At 36.8% G+C, this 25321-nt stretch overlaps 1 protein-coding gene across 7 annotated transcripts in view; it reads left to right on the top strand.

The window, feature by feature from the left end:
* The window catches only part of LOC142518896 (regulator of nonsense transcripts 1 homolog), a 40749-nt gene extending 19249 nt beyond the window's left edge, over window positions 1–21500 (top strand). The window contains exons 17-30 of one of the 7 annotated variants that reach the window (XM_075621748.1): window positions 4441–4596; window positions 4889–5002; window positions 5094–5192; window positions 5268–5345; window positions 5618–5752; window positions 5961–6035; window positions 6136–6250; window positions 6450–6820; window positions 6942–7004; window positions 7084–7149; window positions 7322–7453; window positions 20107–20184; window positions 20303–20407; window positions 20795–21500. In XM_075621748.1, the coding sequence (XP_075477863.1) occupies window positions 4441–4596; window positions 4889–5002; window positions 5094–5192; window positions 5268–5345; window positions 5618–5752; window positions 5961–6035; window positions 6136–6250; window positions 6450–6820; window positions 6942–7004; window positions 7084–7149; window positions 7322–7453; window positions 20107–20184; window positions 20303–20407; window positions 20795–20833 (1626 nt within the window). In that variant the 3' untranslated portion in view covers window positions 20834–21500. The other 6 variants (XM_075621747.1, XM_075621751.1, XM_075621749.1 and 3 more) reach the window with 6 other exon arrangements.
* Window positions 21501–25321: the final 3821 nt, after the last annotated feature.

Raw genomic sequence — 25321 nt, 5'->3', positions numbered from 1 at the left:
GGTGGCAAAACGAGTTTTCCCAGCCCTAACCATTTCTTTTTGACCTGTGAATTCTCTCATCATGTTCAAGACTTGTGGCCTATTATATATATAGCCATTCACCATCATCCCCCTTTCATAAACCTTCTTCAGTATAGGAATTTTGAACAAATCTTCAAGCATTAAATCCAAACAATGAGCAGCACATGGAGTCCAGAATATGTGTGGAAATCTTATCGTCAAATGCTTCCCTGCATATTAAAGATTAATGTTATTGCTTATAAGTAAAAAATTTAATACTTATTAGAAAATAATATCTTGAATTCACATTTCATACCTGCTGAAATATTTGTAGATGCATTATCTGTAACCAGTGGAACAACATTCGTTGGACCAATTTGCTCCACATACTTTTCAAGTAGGTCAAACAACTTGAGGCCAGTATGAGAAAAGCCGGAGGCATCCACAGATTCCAAAAATACTGTCCCTCTTGAACCGTTCACCAAAAAATTAATCAAAGTTCTATTTTTTCCATCAGTCCATCCGTCAGCCATTAATGAGCATCCATATTTTTTATAGTCTGCCTCGTACTCTTTCAAAAGAATTTTCGTACTTTGTATTTCTTTATTTAAATAAGTTACCCTAACTTCATGGTAATTTGGGGGCTTCCAATCATGAGTACAATAAGATGCAACTCTACAAAATTCCTTAAAGCTATCATACTTTACAGCATTGAACGGAATACCTGCATCGTATATCCATTTGACAAAATACTGTACCACAGAGTCTCTCACTTTTTTCTGACTTTCATCATATTTCTTTGAATCTTTTGCTCCTTTTGGCTTTCCTTGACTCATAACTTGATCCATATTGTTGACAAAGAAATAATCAAGAGTACCAACAGTCTTTGTCTTTTGACTTGAGAAAACAGGGGGGATGGCGGCGGAACTCGCTGTTGAAATAAATATTGGTTGTTTCCCTTTTCGAGGGATTGGAACCACATCATCATCTTCCAAAATCTCCAATTGCTCATCAAATTCATCAAAACTAGGATTCATGTCCATTTGCTGCTTGATTTCTTTTTTTTTGATATGTAAACTTGAATTTCAGTTCTAACATGCTCAGGGCATTTTGGACATGCTTTGGCATTTCGGTGGCCTCCAGCAAGATGTTGCTTGAGACGACAAATTCCTCACTTAAGAATTTTTTCACAAAAAACACATTGCACGGAATTAGTGTCTTTTGGATTGATTAATTTCCCATAATTCCAACCAGGATCTTTACGATTTTCCAAATTTCCAGAGGCAGACATTATCCTGGAGAAAATATTGCAACATATTATATCAATAATTCGGTATATATACAATAACATAATTTAATAAACCATGCAGAGCCAAATATTTGACATTTACTCACTTAACATTCATCGAAATTTAGTTGCCTTTTCAAGGCTTCACATAAAATAACAAAAGAAATCATTGAAATAAAACTATTAAAAGATATTAAAGCTAGTGGCAATGTGGCATCCCTGGTTTGTCTGGATATGTTATTGTTGTGTTATGTGTCCCATTGTCCCTCCCCATTGAAATAAAACTATTAAAAGATAATTGGTATGATATGAATGATTACGTGTCCCACTGGCCCTTCCCTTTAGCTATGGTTTCATGGATTTAAAATCCCACTGTCCCTTCCCTTTAGCTACGGTCCAATTATATATTTTTTTGTTTGATGGATTTTATATATTTAAACATGAAATTTACGTAAATTATTTTAGTAAATAAAAATAAAAAGATGTGCTTGCATGATATAAAATTTGGGAGAGTAGCTTAAAAAAGTAAAAATGAATAAATAAGATATTGACAAGACGACAACATCAAGAAACGATACCTGATCTTCTTCAATAAATGGTTATTGGACCTTCTCTTATTCACGCTCACGTTGTTGGCTTCTATTGAAGTCTGCAGCTCTTCACAGTGCACACTTTCTGCTAATAATCTGCTCTTGTCGCCTCTTATTTAATTGTGGACTGGGCTGCTAGGGTTTGGGCTTGAGGTTGAATTGGGCCTTCTACATTTTAAGTCACAATTTAAAAAAAAAAACAGAGAAGTTGCATTTTGAAAATGCAACTTCTCTGTTACGGAATTTTTTTAGAAAAAGCAATCTCAGGCGCGCCCGAGATCCCTTCGGCTCGCCTTTGTGAATCGTTGCGCCTGGGCTCGCCTTTGTGAATCGTTGCGCCTGGGACAGCCCCAGGCGCAACACCCTTTTCGAGGAATAAGGGCCTTCTGGGGAAATGGTGGTGGAGGTGTTCTGTTGAGGATGACTCGTTATGGAAGAATGTTATTGTAAGAAAATACAGTTTACAAGATAATGGGTGGGACGCAAGTCTAGTAAAATATGGTACATTTAGAAGCCCGTGGAAGTTTATCTCGAGAATATTCCCGATTTTTCACAAGTTAATGAGAGTAGTGGTTAGAGGGGGCAACAAGATCAGGTTTTGGGAGGATGTATGGTGGGTGGATTCTTTTTTTAAGGATCTTTATCCTATTTTATTTCTGTTATCATTGCTTGATAATAAATTCGTTTGCCATTTTATCCCGTTGGAGAGTTTTTCTTCTTTTCCTCATGTATCCTGGGTGTTGCATCTACGGAGAGACCTAAGGGATGAGGAAGTGAATTAATTGAGCTCTTTGCTAAATGTCTTTAGAGAGAGTCAGATTGGTTGAGAATTGACTATATTAGGGTTTGGGGTGAGAATCCTTCATGATTATTCTCTTTCTATGAGTCTTTCTTCCGGATAAGTGGCGTTCCTTTATTTTCTATGTTTCATACCCGTTTTGATCTCACCAAAGGTTCAAATCTTGGTGCTGGGTAAGCTACCAACTTGTGAAATGATGCAAAAGCGCTCGCCTTTGTGTGCTCTATGTCCGAGTTGGTGTATTCTCGGTCGGAAAGCGATGGAGAATCTTGATCATTTGCTTGTTCATCGTTCTTTCAAAAGTTGTCTTTGGTTCAGAGCTTTGGAGGAGATGAGTTTGGTTTGAGTCGTTTCAAAATCTTCGCATCTTCACCCGACTATTTGCTACAGATCTGGGACGCGATCTTGGCGGGAAGGTAAATTTTTTTGGATAGTGATAGTTTATTGTAATTGGGATAAGTATGGTTCAAGTGTAACAGAAGAACTTTTGACTGTTTTGAAGAGTCGATTGGTGAACGTTGGGACAAGATTAAGATTCAGACATTTAGTTGGATTGGGAAACATTTAGAGTTTAAGAATTTTTCGATCTCAGATTTATTGAGGCACTGGAGTTATATATTTTGATTTGAGTAGGACTTTTGTCTTTTATTTTTGTTTTTGTGCGGATCAGTTGTTTGCCATATGTAATTATTTGCTTTTATTAATTAATATATTATAATTTCTTTTATAAAAAATAAAAAAAATGGAATGAACTTGTCTTTGGCATTGTTTTGTATTTTCTCTTTTCCACATTTTGTCACGTCCCCTTCCCTTCCTGCTCAGCTAGCAGGGTTAGTAAAATGATGATGGTGACCTCTGAATACTCAAGTTTTGGATTCCTCTATTATAGAAGTTATTGCCTTTGCTAGTTTTATTTAAAATCGAAGCAGAAACAACTTCTCTAACATATGGGTAGTATGTACTTGTATATTTCTGTCCCAAAATGTGTCTCCACTTTTATATATAAAGTGTTCACCTTCTATGTTCATGTTGCTGTGCTTATTTCCCCCCTCCTTTTCCAACCTAGTCATAAGAGCTAATGACAAACGGAGGCACTTGTTGGACTAGGAACATGTAATTATAAACACCCATAGTTGTCGAAAGCGAATGAAGCGCGTGCAGGAGCGGTGCGCAGCCTGCGCTTAAGCGCACGGCATCCGTGAAGCGTGCATCAGAGAAAAACAGCCTTCTAAAAATATTCTGATAGGGGGGAGCTGTTTATTTGAAAAAGGAGTAGAGGAAACCCTAACATCATGTTGCCTCTTCCCCGCGTTGCCTCTGCCCCACGTCTCCCTTGTCCCTTACCCGCACATTTTAATATTTGATATTTGGAAGATGGTGATGATTTCAATATTTGGTATCCCATGTTTCATATTTAAAGAAAAACAATTTTTTTAATCCTATTAGAATATTTATTTATCGTGCTTGATTTCCATTAAGCTTGTGTTTCGTTTTGTGCTTAAAGCCCTTGAAAACTTGAGCACTTTAAACAAAGGCTAAGTAGTGCTTCTTAGTTTCAGTTAATGGTGATCAACCATCAACTTGTTGGATTAGCATACTCATTATGGACTTCTTAGTTATGATTAACTATAATAATCTGTTTAAATATCCAGTAATCTTTTATTTGATTTATGTTGTATCAGCTTAATAATGCAACACCATGTTATTTTTGTCTTTATCTTGGATGATTGGAACCTTAAAACCCGTCGTTTTTGATCTTCCAGGTTCAGTATAGGATGCATCCCGCCCTTTCAGAGTTTCCTTCTAACAGCTTTTATGAAGGTACTCTTCAAAATGGGGTGACAATTAACGAGAGGCAATCACCAGGCATAGACTTCCCTTGGCCTGTGCCAAATCGTCCCATGTTTTTCTATGTCCAGGTATATTCAATTGTTTACTTTCATATGGATTAGAGTTGCTTCAAACATTGTTTTGCATTCTTTTATGAACATGTTACTGTTGGTTGTGGAAGAATTTCTTGGTTTATGACATTTAATGCAGAAAGAGAGGTTTTTTAGTCATTTTTCCTTGATTAATTGGTGCAGCGTTTCTTTACTTCATTTCAGTAAGAAGTCTTTACATTTTTTATCTTCCCATTTGCATGATCTTCTTTCGTTTTTTTTCATGTACTCTCCCAGAGTTTTATTCAAACCTTTTTGGTTGCTTCTCTAGATGGGACAAGAGGAGATAAGTTCAAGTGGAACATCCTACCTGAATAGGACTGAGGCTGCAAATGTTGAGAAAATCGTTACTTCATTTTTGAAAAGTGGTGTAGTTCCTAGTCAGGTTCAGTATAGACTTCTCCATTATTCAGGTTTCTTGTGTATTTCTATGTCGATGTTGAGTGGTGTTTATATTGTCTCTTGGTGTCCTACAGATTGGTGTTATAACCCCATATGAAGGCCAGCGGGCATACATTTTGAATTATATGTCTCGCAATGGTGCTTTACGACAGCAACTATACAAAGAAATCGAGGTAAATATAATATTAGGTTTATTCGTTTGGAAAATTTTGCCTGAGTTAAAAGGTGACTTGATTAGTCCTATTCAGGTGGCTAGTGTAGATTCATTTCAGGGAAGGGAAAAAGACTACATAATTTTGTCTTGCGTAAGGAGTAATGAACACCAGGTAGGAGCTTCTCATGTAGAATAATCACTTCACTGTATATGTCCTATATTTTCAACTGTGGGATCTTGTGCTTGATTTCCGATATGGGTACAAATTCTGGTTGACTATAAAATGTTATGCATCATGATTTGCTCGAGATGCCTACTCACAGGACTAGGTTACATACTAGTAGCTGTGCATTGGAGTGAGGATATTGCAACGTCTAGCAATCCCTGACTTTCTTGTGCTTGATACATTTTTTTGATGGATATCCTTGTTTCATCCATGTTCAGGGAATTGGTTTCCTCAATGATCCACGCCGGCTTAATGTTGCCCTCACACGTGCTCGTTATGGGATTGTTATCCTAGGAAATCCAAAAGTATTGAGCAAGCAGTCCCTCTGGAACGGCTTATTAACACACTACAAAGTATTTTTTCGCTTTCATTTTGTTCTTAATGTTCTTATGATAAAAAAATGTTCCTACATTTGTTTATAGCTGCCATAACCAGACTGTGGCTCCTTCAGCATGGCCACATTTTGGTTAGTTTGGTGTTTTTCTCTCAAAGTTTGAGCTTGGAGTTGTCTCCTGGAATATATTTTACTTTTCTCTCAGTCTGAAAGTTAGGGTTTATCAGGAACATGAATGCTTGGTTGAAGGATCACTGAATAATTTAAAGCAGAGCATGGTTCAATTTCAGAAGCCCAAAAAGGTAGGCAGGGATATTATAACTATGGCCAAATATGAAATTTAATGCTCGCCATTTGTGTTTTTGGATTCCTTCACATGGTTGATGTTGACATGTTGTACAGATATACAATGATCACAGACTTTTCTATGGCGGTGGACCAGGCGGCGTCCCCAATGATACTTTTCGATCTGTTGCCTCTAGCCCCGGTGCTGATAGGAGGGATGCTCGCTCTAGGGGTATGTTGTTTCTGTTGGTAAAGTGAATTGAGTATCTGAATTGGTTTTTTTGAATGCTTTTCTCTAGAACTCCCAATAAAAGTTTGAGCTTTCAAACAGCATGCTTCAACTGTTATAATTGATGACAGCATATAAATGAAAAGTGCAGGTCAGGTATCTTCCTAAAATTGGAGCTCATAAAAGTTTTTTCTACATGCAGGTCCTTACATGCCGCCCGCACCGCCTAATGGTGCTCACAAACCTGGTGTTCACCTTGCTGGTTATGCAATGCCACGAGTTCCTCTCTCTCCATACCACAGTGGGCCTCCTTCCCAGCCTTATGCCATTCCTACCCGTGGTGCTGTACATGGACCTGTTGGAACTGTTCCTCAAATGCCACAACCTGTAAGTCGTGGATTTGGTGGGCGTGGGAGCATCAGTGCTCCTATTGGTAGCCATCTTCCACATCAGCCGGTTGCGCAACCCCCCATTGGAAGTATTGCATCTAACTACAATTTCCCATCTATGGAGAATGCCAGCAGCCAGCCAAATGCTGGTGGATTATTATTTCAACCAGAATATGTTACTAATGTTAGTGTTGTTTCCAACTTTATTCATCTCTCTCCTGTGGAAAAAAATGTGTCCGCTATTATTTCCTGTTTTCTACTGTTTGGGATGAAACTCAAGAGAATTTTCTTCTTGCACACTATAGGTGACAGGTCAAGTACCAAGCCAAACATTTAGCGACCGATTCTCAATGGGTGGCATGTCTCAGGTAGTTTTTTAAATGGGACTTTGTTGATTGTGTGATTTTATTATGATTTCTTTTTATTTATTGTTGGAGTATGATGCAGGATTTCTTGGGTGATGATTTTAAAAGCCAGGGATCTCATGTTCCATATACTGAATTCTCCACTCAGGTATACATTTCTTTGTATGTGTGGTTTTCATCAACACTCATTTATGTATATTTGCTTAAATTACTTGCCTATAGAACTTTTTTGGTGATTTTGATCTCTTGATTATTTTTTATTGATTATTTTTTATTGTTATGCTGATTACCATTTTGCATTGATCTATTTTGCTGTGTAGGAAACTCAGGGTGGATATGGTGTTGACTATATTACACAGGGTGCTCAAGGTGGATTTCCTGGGAGTTTCTTAAACCAGAATTCTCATGCTGGATATGGTCGTTTTGCAACAGGAAATGACTTCATGTCTCAGGTTAGAGTTAAAATTATGTAGATCTTCTCTGGTTTAAGTTGCCTTGAGTTTTCTCAATATGTTAGTCCTTAACTCGACGTTCCAAGTTATTCTCCTAAACTAATCCATTATAAATGTAAAATTGGATTAATTTCATTTTACCTTTTAAACTATTGCTAATACTGATTCTCTTATTTATTTTATTAATTTACATCCTTCAGCTATACATATTACCCGCTTGACCCCTTTTAATTATCGAGTGCGTCATTTTGTAATCTCGATGAAGCGTCCTTACTCTAACCACTGTTAAACAGACTAATAAGCATGCATAATTAAACTTGATAATAATAATTAAACAACGGAAATCAAATAACTTAATCATCTTACAACCCAAGCGAACAAGAACAATAATCACAGTTTTAAACATTAATACAACCATATCGAAATCTTAACTCTGTACAAGAACAGGAGAAACCAAATAAAACCTCCACTGGATCACTACCGAAAACTCAACTGCTCTAGCCACTGCCTTGGTCGTCCCAACCGTACAACCTAAGACATGTCCCGTGGAATGGGGTGTCCAAGATGAAAACAAGGAGTGAGCGACAATCGCCCAATATAAAAATGTACGAGTATACAAACCGATATGATGCATGCGAAATGCAGTATGCTCGGATATCAAGGATCAAGTCTAGAATCTCATCCTCAGTCTAGAGTGTGTAGTTTCTGATATGTCATAGGTATGTTTTGACTCCCACACTCATCATCAAGAGTCAAGACGTGGACCTACAATGTCCAGAGTCATCAGATCCCGCGTGTCTCGTCGGACACTGTATCTTTCAATACCCAACCGTCCACAATACAAATCAGGGTCGAACGTCCTAAACAAACGAGGTATATCTCAAAAGATATCATGCCCAACGTGATATGTCGTGCATAATATGTCAAAACAGTAAAACATGTATAATGCAAAAGATAAATATGCAGCATATAAGTGTGTGTACTATGCTTGAATATCTCAGGCAATACACACGTACATCACTAAAACAATCTGATAGAAAGTCTACTCGTCTGAACCTTGACAATACGAACATACTGAAATCACAATCATGCTAGATTCAGAATTACTAAACATGCTTTAAAGTTATCTTCATGATCCTTGAATCACTGTTTAAGGTTTCAGGATTATACCTGCGTCCGTTGGCAGCTTGCTGATGACGTCTCAATCAGCGTATCGCGGTTAACTGATCCTTCCTCGAGTCGACACTAGCTCCGAATCTTTCGACACTAAACTGCCCTAGAATTTGGCTAAAAACCTAAGATACACGACTATAATTCGAGGGAGAAGCTGAGGGAAATAATCAGCTTTCATTTATAGGCTGCATCCGGACTAGTTCAGCAGATCCTAACTAAATCTTATCTGCCATGTATCATGATCGCATTCGTCTAGTTGGATTTGTCGGGATAAGGTAATCTGTAGTAGATTGGACGGTCGATTTTAAATTCGGTGGATCCCAACATGGCGATCCTCAATTGTTCACTTCCTTAATAATGCTTAATTGACAACTTTTTAACTAATATTAATTAGTAATTCATTTAATTAAGGATTCGGGTCTTGAAGTACAAATACAATTGAATAAAATACAAATCATGATCACAAAGATATAACTCAAAACTGCTTTCTTATTCCCACATCGCCTATGCGGTACCTCTGCGTTGCCATTGCACTATAATAAGTGTGATGGTCTTGTTTCTGAGCTTCTTCTCTTTCCTACCCAGAATCAAGAGTGGTTGCTCGACACAAGTTTAAGTTTTCTTCAAGTTAAATATTTGTTGGGTCATGAACATACGATTTAAGGCTACATACCTTCGTAGCAACGATACATGAAAGACATTGTGAATGCTAGACAGATGCAACGGTAAAGTCAATCGATACGTCAAATTTACAACACATTCCAAGATCTTGAAAGGTCCGATGAAGCTTTGGGATAACTTTCCCTTAGGTCTAAATCTCATCACCCTGCGGAGTGGTGAAACTTTAAGGAATACATTTTCCTCTGGTTGAAACTGTTAGGGTCTACGCTTGGTATTCGCGTAACTCTCTTGACGATCTTGTGTAGTTTTAATTTTCTTTTTGATCAGTGCCACTTGGTCAATCGCTTGTTGCACTAATTTTGGTCCTTACACTCGTCATTCTCCTGCTTCGTCCCAAAACAATGGAGTACGACAACGTTTACCATACAATGATTCGAATGGAGCCATAACGATGCTGCTATGGTAGCTATTGTTATACGCAAACTCCACAAGTAGCAGATGATCATTCCATGCTTGTCCAAAATCCATATCACAAGCACATAGCGTGCTTTCGATTGTCTGAATAGTTTTCTTAGACTTACCATCAGTCTCAGGATGATAGGTATTCATCAGACTCAATGTCGTTCCCAACCCTTTCTGAAAACTTCCTTAGGGGACCTTGAGTTAAAACGTGGTTATCTGTCACTGACTGTCCTTGTTGGCACACCTTACTATTAAGAATTTCTTGGATGTATAGCCTCGTGCTTGTCAATTTTCAGCTTTCACTTGCTGACAAAAAAAATACTTGGCTACAAAATGAGAAACACTTCTCTTCATACCTTTTCACCAAAACTTAGTTTTCAAATCCTTATACATTTAATGCTGCCAAGGTGGATATTCAATTTACTTCTACGGGCTTGAGATAAAATCCCATTTTCAAATCATAATCCTCTGGAACTACGATTTTCCCTGAAAGATACAAGGTACTATCTGTTTGAAACGCGAAGCTAAATGTGTTATCTCCATTAGCTAACCTTGCTAACTTTGTCACCTACGGGTTTGAAAACTGAGCTTCTCTGATTTTGGCATAAAACTTTGGTTTCGTTACTCTAATGCTTTCTATTCCTTTCTTATGACGGAAATGAAATCCCAGAGAACAACCATCTTGGATTACACTTTAGATGAAATTTGTCTGAAGTGCAGATAAACTCACCTTGTGATTAAGAGCGTCAGCTGTGAGATTTTCTAATCCGGGATGGTACTTGATTTTGCAATCATAATTTTTTAACAAATATATCCATCTTTTTTGGCGCATAGTTTAGTATGATAGAGTGAAGATATTAGAAACTTTTGTGATAAATAAAAATCTCAAATCTCTATCCGTACAGATAATGTCGCCAAATTTTCAAAGTAAACACAATCGCTGCCAATTCCAGCTAATGAATTGGATAATTCTCTTCGTGCTTCTTCAACTGTCTAAATGCATATGAAATCACATGACTATTCTGGGTTAAAACACATCCAAGTCCTTGAAGTGATGCATCGGTGTACACAATTTACCCTCCTGGTCTAGATGATAAAGCTAAAACTGTCGCAGCTGTCAAACGTTGGCGTAGTTAATAAAAACTATTTTCAAAATCCCGTGTCCACTCGAACTATACATTCTTACACGTCAACTGTGTCAATGACTTGACAATCTGAGAAAATCATGAGATGAATTTTCGGTAATAACCTCTACCAAACCTAAAAACTTCTAATCTCTTGAGCTGATTTCGTTTTTGCCCAACTCAACACTGCTTCGATCTTACTGGGATCTAGAGATGAATCTTCGATAATAACCTCTGCCAAACCTAGAAAACGTCTAATCTCTTGAGTTGATTCCGTTTGTGCCCAACTCAACACTGTTTCGATCTTGCTAGGATCCACTGATATCCCATATTTGGATTTGACATGTCGCAAGAAGAAAACTCCGTCGAGCCAAAACTTGCACTTGCTCCACTTGGCATACAATTTATGATTCTTCAATCTTTGCAACACAATACTTAAATGTTGTGCATGCTCTTTAAGGCTATACTAGTATGTCGTCAATAAAGACAATGACGAACTTGTCAAGATACTCCCTGAATATTCGGTTCATCAAATTCATACACTGCTAGAACGTCATCATTAAAAACCTTGTTCGAAATGCAGTTTTATGGATGTCACATTGATGAACTCGAAGCTGATGATATCCAAACCGTAAATCGATCTTAGAGTACACTGAACAACACGAACAACTTTACTGCTCCCCATCCTTTGATATGTCTACAGCATAAATGAGATCCCTCCCGTCCTTTCGCTAAAGTTTGATATGCCTTTACAATAGACACTACTGGCATTGGAGATCGAGATCCCTCATCGTAGAAGAATCAATTCTCGTCTCCTTCTGGACGAAACTGAACGAGACGTCGATAACAATCTACAGTCACTCTATACTTGGTCAATAGATTGATTCACATATTACGATCAACATCTTCCATGGCCAATATGATCAAATTGGCAAACAAGTATTTTTCTTCAAATTCTAACAAACAGTTTATTACTAGTTGCTTAGCTAAAACCTCTTGTCCCATAGATGTCGACACCAACATTAAAACATCTAATGACACGTAGACTAGTTTATACTTCTTAACAAACCTTGATGCTATGAATGAATGCGATGCCCAAATCTCAATTAATACATATGCAAGAATACCACATAAAAGAAAATTACCTGCAATGACTCTCGTTTTCCTACTCAGCTTGCTCTTGGTTTAGGGCAAATACTTGCTCCTGGACTCGTGGGCGTTGCTGAGATCCTTGCAATGTCTACCCATGTCGGGAGCCTCGAGCAAGAAAACCTTTTTGCTGCACAGTGGTGTAACGCCTTTACCCGAGCCACTACTAAATACACTAATAAGCATGCATGATTAAAACTTAATAACAATTATACAGCGAAAACCAAATAACTTAATCATCTTATAACCCAAACGAAAATAAAACAATAATCTCAGTTTTGGACGTTAATATAACCATATTGAAATCATAATCCTGCACGAGAAATACGATAAACCATATAAAACCTCAACTGGATCACTACAGAGGCCTTCCGAACCGTCGCTTGAGTGTGTAGTCAATGATCTGCTTTAGGCATGTTTTGGCTCCCACACTCATCATCAAGCGGTGGACCTACAATGTCCAGGTTTGTTAGAGCCCGCGGGTCCCTTTGGACACTATAGCTCTCGATACCCAACCATCTACAATACAGAACAAGACTGAGCTGCCCCAACAAACGAGGTAAATCTTAAAAAATATCATGTCCAACGTGATATGTCATGCATATAATATGTCACAGCAGTAAAACATGTTTACTGCAACAGATAAATATGCAGTATATAACTGTGTATACTACGCTTGAATATATAAGTCAGTACATCACGTATCTTACTAATGCAATCTGACAGAAAGTCTACTTGTGTGAACATAGACAATACCAACATACTGAAATCACTATCAAACAAGATTCAGAATCAGTAAACATGCTTCAAAGTTCTTACTAATGATTCTTAAATCACTATTTTAATGCTTGAGGATTATAGTTTGGTAAGTCCGTTGATGACGTCTTGATCTGCGTGTCCTGGTTTACCGAGCCTTCCTCGAGTCGATACTAGCTCCGAAGCTTGTCGACACTAAACTGCCCTAGAAACTGGCTAAAAACCTAAGATATTTGGTTAGAACTCGAGAGCGAGAAACTGAGGGAAAGCAGTTAAACAAACAAATGAAAACAACTTCCATTTATAAGCTGCATCCGGACTAGTTCAGAAGATCCCAACTCAATCTTTTCTGTTGGGTGTTACAATTTCACTTGTCTAGTTGAATTTCTTGGGAAAATGTAATATGAAGTAGATTGGGTGGTTCATTTTGAATTCAGTTGATTTCAGCATATTGATCCTCAATTAATCAATTCTTTAATAATACTTAATTAACAACTCTTTAATCATGTCTTAATTAGTATTTAATTCAAATAAGGATTTATGTCATTACATTCTCCACTCCTTATAAAGATTTTTTCTTCGAAATCAGAACTAAAGTACAAATACAACTGAATAATATACAACTTATGATTACAACGATACAACTTAAAACAAATGTGTATACTTTGAGCGCATACGACTCTCTAACTCCCAAATTGCCTCTGCTTTGCCTCGTTGATGCCATTCCACTAGAACAAGTGGAATGGTTTTTGTTTCAGAGCTTCTTCTCTTTCCTACCTAGAATTATGAGCGACTGGTCTTGAACATTTGTCGGGTCAAGAATGTGAGATTCATCTGCTACATACCTTCGTAGCAACGATACATGAAAGACATTCTGAATGCTGGACTGATATGGCGATAAAGTCAATCGATACTCAAAATTTTCAACACGTTCTAAGATCTCGAAAAGTCCGATGAATTTTGGGGCTAATTTTTTTCTTTAGCCCAAATCTCATCACCCAGCGGAATGGTGAAACTTTAAGGAATACTTTTTCTCATGGCTGAAATTGTAGGGATCTACGCTTGGTATTTGCGTAACTTGCTTGAAGATCTTCCGCAATTTTAATTTTCTTCTTGATCAGTTCAACTATTTCAATCGCTTGTTGAACTAACTCAGGTTCTTGCACTTGTCTTTCTCCTACTTCCTCCCAAAACAATGTAGTACTACAACGTTTACCATACAATGCTTCGAACGGAGCCCTACCGATGCTGCTATGATATTTATTGTTATACGCAAATGGCTGATCATCATGCCATACTTGTCCAAAATCCATAGCACAAGCACCTAATATGTCATTGAGTGTCTGAATAGTCGTCTCAGGCTGACCATCAGTCTCTGGATGATAGGCAGTATTCACACTCAATGTCGTTCCCAATTGTTGAAGGATTTTCCAGAAACGTAATACAAATCTTGGATCCCTATCAGACATAATACTTGTTTGGACTCCATTTAACCGCACAATATGGTCCATGTATAGGGTAACCAATTGGGACGGGGAGAAAGTGAGCAGATTTTGTGAATCTATCTACGATTACCCATATTCCATCATGTTTTGGTTTAGACTTTGGTAAACCCACTACAAAATTCATGGAAATATATTCTTATTTCTATTTTGGGATTTCCAAGGGTTGAAGAGGTCCTCCAGATCATTGATACTCAACTTTGACTTGTTGACAGACTTGGCATCGAGAGATGAATTATGCTACGTTTCTTATCATTCCGTTCCACCAGAAATTTTCCTTTAAATCTCTCTGTACATCTTTGTACTGCAAGGGTGGACCGAAAATTTTGACTTGTGTGCTTTCAGAGATTATTATTTATCGAAGGTTCTCGATATCTTGTACACACAATCGTCTTTTCATCCACAGAACTCTCTTGTCGTCTATCTGAAGATCTTGTGACTTCCTTTATTTGACTTGCTCTTTAAGTTTTGTTAATGAGGGATCTTGATGCTGACTTAACTTGATTGTTTTTTGAAGGCATGATTGTGCATAAAGTGAAACTGGGATCACTTACCCATGTATTTCCGACTTAAAGTATCATCTACCTTACTTGCCTTGTCAGGGTGATAGCTTATTGTTAAGTCATAATCTTTTAACAATTTAATCCATATTCTCTGTTTCATATTCGGTTCTTTCTGTGTGAACAAATACTCGAAGCTTTGATCTGTGAAGTAGGGCCAGTACTGGTGTAGACACAAGTTTCTCTTTTAGAGTTTGGAAGCTCTTTTCACTCCTTTAGCGTTTGCAGAATTCTCACTGATTTCAGGAGCATACGGCAAGAGATCCGTAAAACGCTTCTTGTATTCTTTAATGCTCGAATCTCCTTGCTTAATGACCAACAGTTCCATATCCTTCGCCTGACGAATAGCTGGCAGGAAGTGACGATTGATGAAGGCTTGGCGGAAATGTTCCCAACGAATCTATCTATGCTGCCGAACTAGAATAATAGAAACATATTTCCACCATTTCCGAGATTTTCTTTGGATCATGAAATAGGCTATCTCCATCTTCTCATCCTCGGCATAGTGCAGCACTCGAAAACATTGCTCCATGATATCGACCCAAGCATCATCAAAATCAGCATTCTCGTGTCCTGTAAACGGTGGAGGTTCAATCTTCATGAAATTCTTAATGTTGATGCAGTACCCATGTCTCTTTTCATCATGGTTTCAGTGACGCATTCCTTAATGATCTCTACGACGATGTTTCCAGCACGCCTCATCGTTGCCCAAACTGTCGTGTCCCACACTTTCACGACTGCTTCCATTTTCCGACATCTGAAAGGAAACCAAAATCAACCTCGAAATCCTCGAAACAGAATTACTAATTTCCCAAAAATCTTTTCATGCTCTGATATTCCTAAATGTAGCGCTTTTACCCAAGCTGCTACTAACATACTAATATTACTAATAAGCATGCATGATTAAAACTTAATCAACAATTAAACGGCGGAAACAAAATTAATTAATCATCTTACAACCCAAACGAAAACTAAATAATATTCTCAGTCTTAAACGTTGATACAACCATATCGAAATCATAATCTTACTCGAGAAATGCTAGAAACCAAATAAAATCTCCACTGGATGACCACCGAAACCCAACTTTTCTAGCGATTTCCTTGGCCGTCTGAACTTAAGACTATCCCCGTGGAATAAGGTGTTTGAGATGAAAACAAAGACGTAAGCGACAATCGCCCGATACGAGAATGTACGAGTATACAAACTGATATGATGCATATGAAATGCAATATGCAATATGCTCGGATACCAAAGATCGAGTCAAGAATCTCATGCTACGTCTAGAGACACCTGAGTGTGTAGTCTACGGTTTGCCCTAGGCATATTTTGGCTCCCTTATTCATCATCAAGACGTAGGCCTACAATGTCCATAGGAGCATTATACGCCGCGGGTCCCGTCAGACATTGTAGATCTTGATATCCAACCGTCCACAGTACATAACAGTGTTGAGCTGCCCCAACAAATGAGGTATATCTCAAAAGATATCAGGCCAAACGTAATATGTCATGCATAATATTTCAAAGCAGTAAAACATGTATCATGCAACAAATAAATATGCATCATATAAATGTGTATAGTACGCTTGGATATCTCAGTCCCTACATTACATACATCACTAAAACAATCTGACAGAAATTCTATTGTTCTGAACTTAGACAATACCAACATAATGAAATAACTATCAAGATCTAGAATTTTGAAACATGTTTCAAAGTTCTTTTTAATGATCCTTAAATCACTATTTTAAGGCTTTAGGAGTATACCTGTGTTCGTCGTCAGGAAGCCCGCTGATGATGTCTCGATCTGCATGTCCCGGTTTACCAACCCCTCCTCAAGTCGACAATTGAAACAAACACCTGTCACCCTTCGACATTTCTCTGTTTGGTGATTGGTTGCTTCTTCCTGCCAAAACTGTGCACTCCTCCGGAACCAGAAGAATAAGAAGTTACAAACTTCTTGCAAGACTGGCCGTTCGGTGCCAACGAACTAGAATTCTCGCTAGCTTGCATAGCCTTCCTCCTAGCAATACTGATCTCGACTTGACGGCAATGATTCACTGATCCTTTGTATGAAGTCGGATCATCGCAGACAGAAACTCGAACAAAAATCTCCTGGTTCAAACTTTTCAACAAAAAGCAAATATTTCGTCGCATAATTTTCATTGATGTGAGGAGCATACGACAACAGATTCGTATAAGGCTTATAGTAATCCTTAATGCTCGAATCTCGTTGCTTAATGGTCAACAGTTTCATCTCCTTCGCCCGACAAAGAGCTGGCGGGAACTGATGATTGATGAAGGCGACGGGAATGTTCCCAACGAATCCGCCCATGCTGCTGAACTAGATAGCAGAAGCCGATTTCCACCATTTCCGAGCTTTTCCTTGGATGATGAAATTTGCTACCTCCATCTTGTCATCTTCGTTATAGTGCAGCACTCGGAAACGCTGCTTCATAATATCGACCAAAGTTTCAGCAAAATCAGCATTCTATTTCCTGTCAACGGTTAAGGTCCAATCTCATGAAATCCAAAATGTTGACGCGATTCCTGCTTTTCCTTTCATCATGATCTCGGTGTCGCCTTCCGTCAATCTCTACGATGATGTTCTCGGCCTGCATTGTCGTCGCCATAACGGCCATGTCCCACATATCCGTGACTGCTCCCTTATCCCGACGTCTGAAAAGAAATCAAAATTAACCTCTAAATCCTCGATACAGATTACTAATGTCCCAAAAAAATTTGCATGCTCTGATACAATTAAATGCAACGTCCTTACTCAAGCTATATTAAACAAACTAATAAACATGCATAATTAAACTTGATAATAACAATTAATGAACCTAATAACTTAATCATCTTACAGTACAAACGAAAACAAAACAATAATCTTAGTATTTAACGTTGATATAACCATATTGAATTCATAATCCTACAGGAGAATACGAGAAACCAAAAAAAAACCTCGACTTGATCACCATCGAAAACCCAACTGCTCTAGCCACTGCCCTGGCTGTACGAACCGTCTAACCTAAGACCTGTCCCGTGGAATGGGTGTCCGAGATGAAAACAAGTGCGTGGGTGACAATCGGCTAATACGAGAATGTACGAATACATAAACTTATATGATGCATGCAAAATGCAATATGCTCAGGTACGAAGGATCAAATCTAGAATCTCATGCTCAGTATTGAGGCGTATGAGGGTGTAGTCTCTGATCTACCATATACATGTTTTGGCTCCCACGCTCATAGTCAAGACATGACCTACTACGTCCCGTGTCATTACCTTGTGGTCCACAATGCATAACAGGGCTGAGCAGTCCAAAGAAACGAGATATATCTCAAAAGATATCAGGTCCAACGTGATATGTCATGCATAGTTGGTCAAAACAGTAAAACATGTATCATAGAACAGCTAAATATGCAACATATAAGTGTGTATACTACGCTTGGTTATCTTAGTCTGTACATTACGTACCTCACTAAAACAATCCGACTGAAAGTTTACTCGTCTGAACTTAGACAATACCAACATACTGAAATCACTATTGTGCCATATCCAGAATTACTAAACATGATTCAAAGTTCTTCCTATTGATCCTTAAATCACTATTAAAGGCTTCAGGATTATACCTGCATCCGTTTTCAGCCCGCTGATAACGTCTCGATCTGCGTGTCCTTGTTCACCGATCTCTCATTGAGTCGACACTAGCTCCGGTGCTTCCCGACAGAACTTCCCTAGAAACTTGATAAAAACCTATGTTATATGGCTAGAACTCGAGATAGAAGCAGAGAAAAACGGTGCAATAAACAAATGAAATCAACTTCCATTTATAAGTTGTATCCGGACTAGTTTAGAAGATCTGAACTCAATCTCATCAGTCACGTGTCATAATCTCATTCAATTAGTTGGATTTCTCGGGATAAGGTCTTAGCTAGATTGGGTGGTTTATTCTATTTCGGTGGATTCCAATATGTTGATACTCAATTAATCACTTTCTATACTTAATTAACTTTTTAATCATGTCTTAATTAGTATATTTAAATAAAGATTTGGATAATTACACTCTACCTATTAAGAACTAGCCTCGTGAAATTTTTTAAAATATAGTAAAGTTATGATTTTATGTAATGATTTTTGCTATTGCACGAGCAAAAGCATTTCCTTAAATAAAAATTTGTTATGAAATTACATATAAACTAATTTAAATAAATAATAAAATTACTTTCCTGTTAAAAATCATAAATTTATTTATTGATCATAAAATTGATTATAATGTTGTAATTGTAATTGTAATATATTAAGCAATACTTTGATTACTTCGATTTGAAAAATACGAGTGGCCAACTAATAGTGTTCAAAGTGGCCGACTAATAGTGTTCAAAGTGGCAAGGTGATAATTAAATTTCAAGGAGATTAAGTGGATAGCATATATAATTGAAGTGGGTTAAGTGAGGCATTTAATAGTGAGAAGGTTAAGTGAGCATTAGTCATAGGTGAAGGGGGGCAATGAAATTTACCCTTTAAAATATGAAAGGTCTCTGAGGGCGAGCTTAATTAACTCGGGACTAAAACACATTTAAATTACTACGCATTAAGTGGTCAAAATCATTTTTATTGTCCTTTATTTTTCAGTGATGAAAAAAATGCAATCTTTTGTCAGCAGAAGTGAATTTGGGAAGGAGTAAGCTAGGGCCTTCCACATTGAAATCACTAATCTGTTATAAAAAAACAGTAGCTATTTATGGATATTGATTTGCTATTAGTAACTAATGCTACAATCATTATGTCAGTTTCAAACACCATGGACTATTTGTATCATTAAACACTTGAATAGATATGATATTTTTAACATCTGATTGTATGTCGGAGAAGTCGAAGTGCCTGATGTTAAAGTTACGGGATAGAAAATAATGTTTTATAATAATAGTCGTCTAATTTTTTTAGCCAAATTCTTTATACTTAATATTCATTTGTTTTGTGTTCTATTTGCACCAAAATGATGTTAAGCAGAAGCAGATATGACATGTTTATCTTTTTTTTCAGTTCATTTAGATTGTAACAAAGTTAACAGCTACATCTTTTCGTTGAAGGGTAAAAATAATTTCACATTGGAAGTGATATAACATAAAAGGAATTGCATTGAAGGTACATAAGAAATTGTTTGTCCCACATGTGCAACCTTTTAGATTTCTCTGATATCTTCAACATTCTCTTCAATTGATCATTTTATATGAGTTGATGAAAATAACACCTGCCTTTCCATGAGAACAAAATTGCTATTTAATTGTGTTAAATTTTATAGAATGAAGCTACTATGTCTTTGGGTGGTATCAGTACTCGAGGACGTTTTAGTGATGGTTCCCAAAGCATAAAGGCTGGGGTAAATTTAGATTCTGTCAACGGATGTTGCTTTCCTACTCTATGCTTATTAGAACAGTGGGTATGCAATTTTTCCCCTTTTTTCTTGTCCTTTGAAGTCCATCTCCATAATTCTCCAGGAATACATGGCCCATGGTTCGCTGGGGCTATTTGCACAGGCTGCGTTTCCCGAACAATCTCAAAATGATTTTTCTCAAAACCGTGGGGGTCCACTTCAGACTGAGGTATTTGTTTATTGATCATTAAATTTATTTATGGAAGTGAAATAATTTAACAGACTGAGGGTTTATATACATGTCCACTAAAACAGTTCTGATCACAGTGCAGCAGTAAATATTCTTTAAAAAAATATTCTGCACTGATGATTTTAGTAAGTGGGTTTCAGGAGTTGAATGGATCTATTTGATTCATTTTGGTGATGGAAATGGTACTTTTCAAATTTTTACATTAGTCAAACGACTGCTCCCCGCCGTGTCCACCATGAGTGGCCATCCCTCTTTTTCATACATTGTACTGTCATATTTGGTCAGTGAGCTTCCCTAGTTGTTTCTTTACAGAGTTTGCTGAATCCCCTCTACTCACAACCATTTACTCACTACAATGCTCAACAGCCAAACATGCAAAGTTCTCAGCAACAGCATTCATCCTAGCCAGGTCAAGCCTCCCAAAATAAAAAAAATCCACTAAAATAAGTCAGGGGTTCGATGTATGAGAGTGACATGTTATGTTCAGAAATCTGATTTGTGCCACCAGGTGTGTTCTCTCTCTAAAGTCGCTGTTTGAAGTTTGATAAATATATGAAGTTGGTTGATGACACAATCCACGAAGATGACTCAAAACTACTGGATTACGCAAGTTTGAAGAGGATGGTCGTTTTAGGCATGCACCACCTTCTGAGGTGGAGGATCCAATAATCACGAAATCTAAGAGAAAATCCAAGAGAGCGATACACACGTGACACGCTGTGAATTGTAAAAAAGAAACAAGTTTATTGAAGTTGAGGAAAGTGGCAATATTATAGATTACTGCATAGTTTTGTACAGCATGCGAGGACAGGTTCTTACCTATATCTGGCCCTTGCATGTGATCATGCTCGTTGGAAATGGATGATGGCAATAATACAAAGTGTCAACGAGTGCAATTGCTGCTGTCACTTTGCATCATCGGATTGATGTGTGATATACCAATAATATTTTAAACTGGTTTGCTTTCCGGTCTATTTTTTGGTTTTCATTGGGCAAATATGTAGTGAATTGTAATCGGGTCCGAGGTGCCGAATTACTTTGTATTTGGAACAAAAGCTTCTTTGTTATGGTATCTTTGGATGGGAATGTGTTGAGATCGTTTTGGTCCTTTCGGTATGACTAAATGCAGAATCCACAAAATTACTCGTTTTACGAACAATGAAGCCACGATATTCGAATTTCATTTTGCTCATATATAGCAAGTACAAGGAACAAAAATTAAAATTTTTATTCACAAATTGGAGGATGTACAACGGCTATTGTTCAATAATTTATTGATTGCGTTTCTTTTCATTTATGGAAATTGAACACTTGATTTTGGTTATGAAATCAATCGCAGGATGAATGTTTAACGTTTTATCATAAGTTCTAATTTTTGGTAAATGCTAACGATGAAAAACAAACAAATTATAATTTTTTGTAAATAATATTTTTCATACATTATAGTTTTTGAAATGTTTACGATGTAATTCAAATATTTTCGTTTTAGCATAGGTTAGTTTTTCTTAAATAACAATGATAAAATTCAAATATTTTAAAAAAATAAATGTTAAAAATATGTGATAATGAGTTGTAGGACTTACAAAAATAATTCTGTTTTTTTGCGAGTATTATGTTAATAGTCGTAAATTAAAGTTTGGCATAACGTTTCATTGGTTCGTCAGAATAATTATTGTTCTACAACATAATATAAATTTATTTTCCGTAGTAATTTTATTGCCTTGAGAAAAAAAAATAGCGATCTATTTTAAATATTGGGGAACAGTATTTCTCTCATGTAGATTCCAATCGCCTCTATAGTCTTATCAACCTTCTGCAGATATTTTAGAACATTGTTTCATGACATTTAGTTTTGTCAAAAGGGTTTTCCATGTTTTTTCTCTTCATGGAGGAGGGGTGGATACCAGCTAGTACTCGGTTGCTAATTAAACGGCAAAGGCTCGATCGGATGACGATTATTGGAGACCAATAATTATTTTTTTTGGGAGGAGCAATCAAAACATAATACCTGATCTTTGGTATGATTTAAAATAACGGTTGCTAATAGCTCGATTTTAATATTTAAAACATATGTTAATTTTTTTTAAAAAAACTTTTGAAGTATATTTCAAATGCATAATATATCTTCAAAAAGTTTTATCCACTACTTACAATTTTTTTATTTATTGAGATGTATATTCTTTCGTCAAATTTTATACGTAAATTATTTTTTTTTTTGGGAAAATTTTTAATCAAAGGCTATGAACGTCATATATCTAAGTTTTAATTACTAATAAATATCAAGTAAAACAAATGTGATGCAATTTTTCGAAAACAATATTTATTTTAATATTATTTTACGGTGTTATCAACTATAAAATTTACTTTATCTGTATACACATGCAAACTGCATATATAAAGTCTTTGAATATACTATAAGTATCATGAAATACACGAATCTAGTAGATCATAAAATTTATTAGGAAGTGTACTGTCTATTCTAAATTCGCTCCGAGTCGATTCAGCGGCCTAAAACAAGGATAAAAGTCGCTCAAGCTTGAGAATAGTATATGTGAAATCTTAATTTTGGAGTTTGACAAATTGAGCGTGAAAAGATTAAAGAATTGATCAAGACAACTGAAGGTAACCGAACTGAAGATATGTAACTGACAGTTGCCCGAACTGAAGATTAATGCGCAAATATTCAAAGGCAACTGAACTGATCAAAGCTAACTGAAGATGTGCAGTCAACTGGACGATCAGTTAAGACTGACCAGTTAACGATCCTATCGACTATAAAGAGTCAACTGATAAATCAGCTTGACATGTCATCAGTTAAAGAGCTTAGCAAACAACCGACAATTTGTACAAAACAGACTGTAAATTGCGGTGGGAGCACCGAATTTTAGAAAAGACACAGTGTACGATTTTCAGAAGAATGTTGACGTGTCTACTCATGACAAAGAAACGGATATAAAGATTTAAATGCATTTAATGTTACCGTTGGAAGCAAAGCCTATAAATAGCCGAGAAGATCAGCTGAAGAAATGTTACAAAAGTTACACGAAAGTTACACGAAGTTACCAAGTTAGCAAGAAATCTGCACATATTCATTCTGAGTTAACTTTCGAGTTAAAGCTTTCAAAGCTCAGTTTTACAAAAGCTCACGCTTATCATACACATTCATAGTTTTCAGGCTATATTTTGATGTGGTACTTCATAACTGACGGACCAATGAAAGTATTGAAGAAAAAAGCAGCATTTGCAATAACTGATGGAGCACCCCATCGGATTGAAAATCCAAGAGAAGAATGGACAACAGATGATAAAATAAAAATCAATTTGGATAATGTGGCAAATATACTCTGTACAAGACGTTCGATAAAATCACATTTTGTTGGAAACTAAATTCCGGCGTTTGACAAAATATGAATCAACTGAAAATACGAACCAACTGATCGAGTTAACTGAACTCAGCAACTGGACTGATCAGTTGGAAACTGATCAGTTGATATATTCAGTCGTATGCTAAGCACCCTTCAACTGAACATATCTCGGGAAAGAACAATCAACCGTCAAGAGACATAGAAGATTGCAACGCCGCACTTCAATCAATACAACTTAGAAAAACGCATTTCGGCGAAAACAATTAAGACGCCGCATCACAATAAATGAAGCAAACAATGTCCAAGGAATAATCAAGTAGAAATCAACGGATACAAAGATTCAAATTCATCTCAAGTTACCGTTGGAGAAAAGAAGCTTATAAATATGACAGACGAACAGCTGAAGAGAAAAGAGAGAGTCAACACTATTCAAAACGCTTGCTGTCACTCTGTCAAAATCTCAGCTCAATCTTACTTGATATATTCGTAGCAGTTAAGGCTACAATTTGAGCTCATTAGCAAGTTGTAATAATCGTTGAAATTCGATAGTGCTAAGATCAGTTACGCACTGAGAACATTCTATAATACTAAGAGTTTCAGTTTTTGGCAGTGTTAAGTCCAAACTAGAGTGGGTCTGTACAATTCTTGTATTTGATCAAAGTCTTTTAGTGGATATCCTATCCTTGAGATAGAAGGGGTGACGTAGGAGTAATCAAATTCTCCGAACATCTAGAAACAACCCTTGCCTATTTTATTTCAGTTTCGTATTCTATCTTTCAGTCAGTTATTTTCCGCAACTACTTTAGTTTAACTGATTGTCATCGAACAACAAGATTTCGAGAATCAGTTTGTCACCAAACTGAACTCAAAATTCGAAAAGATAAGTTTTAATTGTGAGTGTTTATTCAAACCCCCCTTCTAAACACTCTTGATACGTTAATCGATCCTATCAAGTGGTATCAGAGCGGTTGAATCTTGTTCTTGAATACTTTTGATCTAAAAACTTGCCAGCATGACTTCATTCAACAAAATTCCCATGTTCTCCAGAGAAGAATTTGATGATTGGAAAATCAGAATGCAGGCTCATTTGGCTGCACAAGATGATGACATGTGGTATGTCATAACTGATGGACCCATGAAGATTCTAAAAGCAAATACAGCAGTTGCCATAACAGAAGAGGCACCATAAAGAATAGAAAAGCCCAGAGATGAATGGACAACTGAAAACAAAAGAAAAGCAAATCTTGACAATGTGGCTAAAGAAATTCTGTACAAAACGCTAGACAAAGTAACTTTCAGCAAAATAAAGATGTGTAAAACAACCAAAGAAATTTGGGAAAAGTTGATCCAGCTGTGTGAAGGAAATGATCAAACCAAAGAAAATAAACTTTCTGTTGCTGTTCAAAAGTTTGATAACATCAAAATGAAAGCAGGAGAATCAATGCACGAGTATGATGAAAGAGTGAGCAGTATCATCAATGAGTTAAATGCACTTGGAAAAGTGTATACCAATAAAGAAATTGCACTA

The sequence above is a fragment of the Primulina tabacum genome, chromosome 11 (genome assembly GCF_025594145.1).
Source record: "Primulina tabacum isolate GXHZ01 chromosome 11, ASM2559414v2, whole genome shotgun sequence".
In the NCBI taxonomy this organism is placed as follows: Eukaryota; Viridiplantae; Streptophyta; class Magnoliopsida; order Lamiales; family Gesneriaceae; genus Primulina; species Primulina tabacum.
This window is presented reverse-complemented; position numbering and strand designations above follow the sequence as displayed.